General features: G+C 36.3%; 1 protein-coding gene across 2 annotated transcripts in view; it reads right to left on the bottom strand.

The window, feature by feature from the left end:
- Window positions 1–7,662, bottom strand: part of Ttc26 (tetratricopeptide repeat domain 26) — a 69,150-nt gene that overhangs the window by 43,363 nt on the left and 18,125 nt on the right. For both annotated transcript variants that reach the window (XM_048786856.1, XM_015493784.2), the window contains exons 6-7: window positions 5,341–5,486; window positions 3,990–4,161 (exon numbers count right to left, since the gene is read on the bottom strand). In XM_048786856.1, coding sequence (XP_048642813.1) covers window positions 3,990–4,161; window positions 5,341–5,486 — 318 coding nt within the window. The remainder of the gene's footprint in view (window positions 1–3,989; window positions 4,162–5,340; window positions 5,487–7,662) is intronic.

Here is a 7,662-nt window from a genome sequence, read left to right on the forward strand (position 1 = left end):
TTTTTTTTTTTTTTTTTTTTTAAGAGAGAGAGAGAGAGAGAGAATTTTAGTATTTATTTTTAGTTTTTCGGCGGATACAACATCTTTGTCTGTATGTGGTGCTGAGGATCGAACCCGGGCCGCACGCATGCCAGGCAAGCGCGCTACCGCCTGAGCCACATCCCCAGCCCCCTCACTTTCTTAATAGTGGTTTTTGAAGCACAATAGTTTTAAATGTTGATGAAGTGAAATTTGTCTATTTTTTTCTTGTGTTGCTGTGTTTTGGGTGTCATATCTAAGAATCTTTGGCCAAATCTAATCATGAAGATTTACCCTCATTTTTCTCTTAAGAGTTTTATAATTTTTTTTTATTTATTTTTTTAGTTTTCGGCGGACACAACATCTTTGTTTGTATGTGGTGCTGAGGGTCGAACCCGGGCCGCACGCATGCTGGGCGAGCGCGCTACCACTTGAGCCACATCCCCAGCCCCAAGTTTTATAATTTTTAAAAAATATTTACTTTTTAGTTTTTTTTAGGTGGACACAATATCTTTATTTTATTTTTATGTGGTGCTGAGGACCAAACCCAGTGCCCCACACATGCCAGGCGAGCATGCTACCACTTGAGTCATATCCCCAACCCAAGGGTTTATAATTTTAGCTCTTAGATTTAGGGCTCTGATTCATCTCAAGTTAATACTTGTATATGGTATGGGATACAATTGTTTTGCATGTGAATATCCAGTTGTCCCAGAACCATTTGTTGAAGAGACTATTTTTTCCCTCATTGAACATTCTTGGCATCCCTGTTAAAAGTCAGATAACCATAGACAGGTACATAGATTTAATCTCTAGACTCAATTCTGTTTCATCATTCTATATGTCTATCTCTTACACCAATACTCTTCTTCTTCTTTTTTTTTTTAGATTTATTTTTTTAAACATTCATTTATTTATTTATTTTTATATGGTGCTGAGGATCAAACCCAGTGCTCAAACATGCTAGGCATGCCCTCTACCACTGAGCCACAACCCCAGCCCTTGATTACTGTTCTTTTGTAGCAAATTTTTAAGTCAGAAAGTGTGGGTTCTTCTAATTTGTTTTTGTTTTCCTTCAACATTGTCTGGGCTGTTCTTGTCTTTTGCAACTCAATATGAATTTTAGAATTAGTTTATTAATTTCTACAGAAAACTCAACTGTAATTCTAGTAGGGATTACAATGAATCTGTAGATAGATGTGTATAAGAGACAGTATATATATATATATATATATATAAAAGAAAGAAAGAAATGCTCTGAAATATGAAACTTTTTGAGTACTGACATATGTTTCAGATTAAGGCTACTGAACTGGTAAAGTCTATGCAAATATTCCAAAATTCAAAAAAAACTATGAAATCTTAAAAACTTCTGGTTCCAAACACTTTGAATAAAGGATACTCAACCTGCAATAAAATCAAATGGCCTTTTTGCAATCTTCATCTTAATGATCTCTTTTGCATCTCCTCCTCCTTAAAATGTAATTCTTCTTGTCAGTCATACTTTTAGTTTCTCATTCAACCAACATACAGTTGGCATTAACTGTGTGCATACACTGTGCCTGGTCCTGAGACAAAAATGTGAAAAAACTCAGTCCTTGCTTCCAGTAAGCTTATCTAGATTGAAGATAGTAGTAACTATCAATTGATAAGCATGATTATAGAGGCATGTTTACCAAGAGCAAAGAAGAAAGAACCTTAAATTTGGTGTAAATTTTAGTGATTAAGTCTATTGACTTTACAGTTAGACAGACATGTGTTTGAGACCTGAATTTGCCACTTATTGTATTAGCTGTATAATCTTGGGCAAGTTATTCAAAGTACTTTAAGAATTAAATCAATCATTACAGATTATTTCAAGACAGAACAGATTATTTTAAGAACAGAAAACTACTAGTTTTTTTGATAGACTGACTGAACCATATAATACAGAACTCATTTTACTAGTTACTAGAAGAATGCCTGATTTAATCAGAATGCCTCATTTGCTAGGTATGGTGGCACAAGCCTGCAATACCAACAATTCATGAGGCTGGTGGTAGAAGGATTGAAAGTTCAAGGGCAGCCTCAGCAACTTAGTGAGGCCTAAGCAATTTAGTGAGACCCTGTCTCAAAATAAAAAACAAAAAGAGATTGGGATGTGGCTCAGTAGTTACGCACCCCTTGGTTCGATCCCCAGTTCCAAAAAAAAAAAAACAAAAAACCTGGTTTAATAAGATTATCAAAATTAAATAAAATCTATATCCTATTGCTGCCCAAAAAATGTGTTTTTTTATTTTTGTACTCTCCATCCCATATACTTTCTCCCCCACTACTAAACATTGTTTTACTCAGGGTTGAATCTCCGTCAGTGTGAAGTGTGTATAGTACTCCTTGTTAGACATTTTTTCCTCAAAATTTGCTTTGATACAGTTTATTTGCTGGCTTAAATATCTATTTATACATTTATATGTAGATCTAGAACATCCTATTATCTATCTACCTAAATGTAGAATTTGTGCACACATATGTATGTGTGTATGTGTGTGTATGTGTGTGTGTATATATATACATAGTGTGTGTGTGTATGTATCTATAATGTTAAATTACTTTATTTAGTTAAGATGTTATTAAAATTATGTTTTATTTAAGATATGTTAAAGGGCTGGGGATGTGGCTCAAGTGGTAGCGCGCTCGCCCAGCATGCATGCGGCCCGGGTTCGATCCTCAGCACCACATACAAACAAAGATGTTATGTCTGCCGATAACTAAAAATAAATAAATATTAAAAATTAAAAAAAAAAAAAAAGATATGTTAAATAAAAGGTGATGATAACATATGGCCTCCTGTTTTCTCTCAGTTTCCTATAAAAGGAGGTTATAACAGCCTTTATCCATAGACTTGTCAGGAAAATTAAATAAAGGATATGAAGTGTTCTACACAGTGCCTATAAGTTAACCAATTTCTAAGTATTTATAAAATGTCTGCATGTTTATCTCTTGGAATAGCCTTAAGGAGAAGCTGAAGTGTACTAAGCCGAGAAGGAAGGGGGTCATTGCAGCAGTGAGAATAGTGTATGTGAAGCTATGGCAAGAAGAGAGTAGGGCATGCTCATCAAGTTCAAGGACTGGAGTCAGGAAAACTATTCAAAGGGCAAAAATAAAGCCGGATGCCATGGCACACACCTGTAATCCCAGCAGCTCAGGAGGCTGAGGCAGGAGGCTCTCGAGTTCAAAGCCAGCCTCAGCAAAAGTGAGCATTAGGGCTGGGGTTGTGGCTTGGTGGTAGAGCACTCGCCTAGCATGTGTGAAGCCCTGGGTTCGATCCTCAGCACCACATAAAGATAAGTAAATAATGGTATTGTGTCCACACAACTAAAAAAAAAAGTGAGGCTCTAAGCACTTCAGTGAGACTCTGTTTCTAAATAAAATACAAAATAGGGCTAGGGATATGGCTCAGTGGTTGAGTGTCCCTGAGTTCAATCCCTGGCCCCACCCCTACAAAAAGGGGGCCAAAATAAGAGGTGAGGAACTCTTGTACTAGAGCAATAACAGAAGAGAATGGGGGGATTGATAAAAAGAAATACCTAGAATAAATAACTGATAGGAACTGGTGGGTGATTATATGGAGATGAAGAAGAGGGTGACATATATCCCTGAGGTGGTTTACTGGATATATATTGGTGATATTCAACCACACAGCTACAAACATATTTTAGAGGAAGAAGCTAACTCATTTGGTTTTAAACATATTTAGGTTAACATAGGCATCTACAAAATTATCTACAATATATTAGACATAACAGAATTCAGAAGCCAAAATTTTTAGAACGCTATGTGATATACAAAAATATTTATACAATTAGGTTCTTATAGAATCATCCTGGCAATGACCAAGGGATATTAGAGATAACAGAGATTAATGAATAACTTAGAAAATATAAAGTAACTCAAATCAGAGGTAAGTCAATTAGAAACATTTCCATCACTACCTCAGCTGCTTTGCCATTGTAAAGGCGAAAATGATTACAGGCCTTAAGATTGAGCGCGATGGTACTATCAGGAATTTGCTGGAGGTAAACAGCCAGAACTTCTTGAGACACATCATAGTAATCCAACTTGTAGTAGCAAAGGGCCACATAAACATTGAGGGCAAGGTATTCCCTATTAAAGAAAAGAATTAACAGTTAACAGTTCACAGAAATGTCAAACTACAAACATCAAATGGACAACACAGCAAAGAGGATAGGTGAAGAGTTTGCCTGTAAGAAAGGCAAGATACAGTCAGCACATTTTTTTCTCCTTTTGCATTGTATAATATTTGGGTGTTTCAATATAAATAGAGTAAAAGATGGAAACTAGAGAGCAAGGGAGCTGGGCACGGTGGCGCATGCCCATAATCCCAGCGGCTTGAGAGGCTGAGGCAGGAGGATCACAAGTTCAAAGCCAGCCTCAGCAAAAGCAAGGTGCTTAGCAACTCAGTGAAATCCTGTCTTTAAATAAAATACAAAATAGGGCTGGGGAGGTGGCTCAGTGGTAAAATACCCGAGTTCAATCCCTAGTATCAAAGAGGGAGGGAGGGAGAGAGAGAGAGAGAGAGAGAGAAAGGGAAAAATTCAGAATGTTCATATTGAAAAATTAACACAAGCTATAACTGAACAGGAACAAATAGGCACTCCATATAGAGAACAGAGAAGGCAGGTGGGCTTGATGACTGGAAAGGGGAACAGGCAGGAGACTTCAAACGCAATGCAAAAGAGGGGAGGAGAAAGGTGGATGAGACATTTTAGAGACTGGAAAGAGGCCAAGGGTAAGTGATAAAGTTGGAATGTTAATTCTTTAAAATGGTTTGTTTCTAATTTTATCAGCAAGTTACCTACAATGTAATCACATCACTGAGATTGACACATCTAAACCATGCATTTCCAAAAGGGGCAATATCCCCACCAGAGGGACAAAGTTGGTCTTTATAGGAGAGTGAAAAAAAATCATACTCATTTTGTGGGTAAAACATAGATATACATAAGTACGTTAACACATAGAAACACATTATTACATATATAAGACATACATATATATAAGCATATTAAAATTTCAAGGGGGTGGCAACCGGGACAAAGCAATGTCTACAAAGTCTCCTTAGAAGGATGATAATGAAAAAGGTAGAGAAATCCTGATCTAAACAACCCCTAAGGAGCTCATAATCATGCCAAATTATCAACTAAACAGATTTGAACCCATGGTGCTACTAGATCCAAAGGACACTAAGTCCTCAGCCAAACTAAACATAAAAGAAACTAACAAAATGAAAGACATTTCAGGTAAGCACGAAAGCACACAGACCTGTTATCTAGCAGTATCCGCTTATATATATCAATAGCTTCTTGGTAATGAGAACGCATGTAGTGGATTGAGGCCAAACTGAGTTGGTCTTCTGTGATATCCTGAAGATTTTGATGAAAATTCATCAATTTTTTCTCATCATTAAACTAAAATTATGAGAAAGGAAGAGACATGTAAAGATTCATATTAGTTTACAGTTAGAGAAATCAATACCTCTTCTGGATACCGTGTTTCCATTTTCTATTTCCCTTAGGCTCTGTGGCTTTCAGTCTCTCCAGAGAAAGAATGTAAATAGCCTCAAGACAGAGCCTTAGCAAAGAAAAGCCTTTTTATTTTTACTTTCTGTACTGGGGATTGAATCCCACTGAGCTATATATCCCCAGCCCTTTTATTTTTTATTTGAGGCAGGGTCTTACTAAATTGCTGAGGCTGGCCTCAAACTTGCAATCCTCCTGCCTAAGCTTCCCAAGTCACTGGGATTACATGTGTGCATCACCTTGCCTAGCTGGAAAGTCTTCAACTTACAGTTAATATTAATTATCTAACCCTCCACCCTCACCCACTTACCTTCCTTTTGTCTTTCTTTATATTTTCTTTCTCTCCAACCCCCCCACCCCGAATCTCTTTGCCCTCTTCCTTTAACAATTTATCTGGTATTTTGTATCTCTTTCTTCTTGGTGCACAATATGTAATCAAAATATATTTCTCATTGAGCAACTTAGTGATCACAAATTTTAATTTTCTGTTCTAGATTTTTTTTCCATCCTCTCTTTAGTTACTCTGTATTTTGTTTTGGGTGTCAGAATTCCATTCCAACCTTGTATGCTTATTTTACTAAGTGGTAGTTGCAAATAATAGCTGCCTTTGCTTATACTTGGGATAGAACAGATATATTTTTTTAAAAAATATATTTATTTTTTAGGTGTGGTTGGATACAATACCTTTATTTTATTTGTTCGTTTTTATGTGGTACTGAGGATCATAAGGGCTCTACCGGTCAGCCACAACCTCAGCCTCAGAACAGATAGATTTTGATAGTGACCCTTTATATATAGATTGCTCACTCCTGCCTGGTGTAAAATTGGCTTATTTGCTTAAAAATTTTAAAAAGAATCTGTTTCCACAAAACAATAAATTCTGAAGCTCATCTCTAGTTTGGTCAGTGACATATTACAGATAATATTTTCTTTATGGTGGTAGATATTAAATCCAAGGCCTCATCCATGCTAGCTCGAGCTCTCTCACTGAGCTACATCCCCAGCCCCTATTATAGTAATTTTGTAAATTACTGTTTAATTTGTAAAATAAACATTAGTTGTCAACTAATGAATGCCTATACTAAATTCTATAGACTGTATTCTAAAGTCTGTCTTGGAAAGGTCTTTATTGAGTCTAATTTTTCTTATCTGCCTGCACTCTGATTAATTTATAATACATATCAAAAAAAAGTTTCATGGGGCTGGGGTAGTGCACTTGCCTAGGATGCATGAGGCACTGGGTTAGATTCTCAGTACCACATACAAATAAATAAAATAAAGGTTCATCAACAACTAATTTTTTAAAAAGTTTCAAATGATACTATTTCTCGAGGCATAAAAATTATAAAACGATCCAATTGAGGAACAATAGGAAAATGAATTATGACACATCTGTTAGACAGAATGTTGTGAAGACATTCAAGTACAGAACAGAGTAGTGAGGTTCCAAATTAAAATGTTGTTATAGGACAAGATTAGAGGGGGAATGGAGACAACCTACTCCATCTACTCAGCTTCAATCTTCAAATCTACAATTTGCTGCATGTAGAAATAGGAATTCAGAGTTTTAAATTTTTTAATTTTTCAAAAGAAGCCAGAAATAAAGTGTTTGTGTGACATACCCTATTTTTAAATGTAAAAAAATTGGAGTGCTGTTTTAGAAACACATCTGTGGTGCATTCTCAGCCCATAAGATACCATTTACAATCTCTTCTATAGAATATCTTGTGACGTGGAAAAATGTTTGAGACATTTTTAAGTGGAAAAACCTGGTTATAAAACAGTATGTGTTCTATCAGACGGCGCGTCTCTGGTTTGATATCAAGCTCCTTGATCCACTTTGAATTCACTTTTGTGCATGGCGAGAGAAAGGGGTTCAGTTTCATTTTGTTGCATATGGATTTCCAGTTATCCCAGCACCATTTGTTGAATATGCTATCCTTCCTCCACTGCATGCTTTTAGCCCCTTTATCAAATATAAGATAGTTGTAGTTTTGTGGATTGGTTTCTGTGTCCTCTATTCTGTACCATTGGTCCACCCGCCTGTTTTGGTACCAGTACCATG

This window comes from Marmota marmota, unplaced genomic scaffold (assembly GCF_001458135.2).
Source record: "Marmota marmota marmota unplaced genomic scaffold, marMar, whole genome shotgun sequence".
In the NCBI taxonomy this organism is placed as follows: domain Eukaryota; kingdom Metazoa; phylum Chordata; class Mammalia; order Rodentia; family Sciuridae; genus Marmota; species Marmota marmota.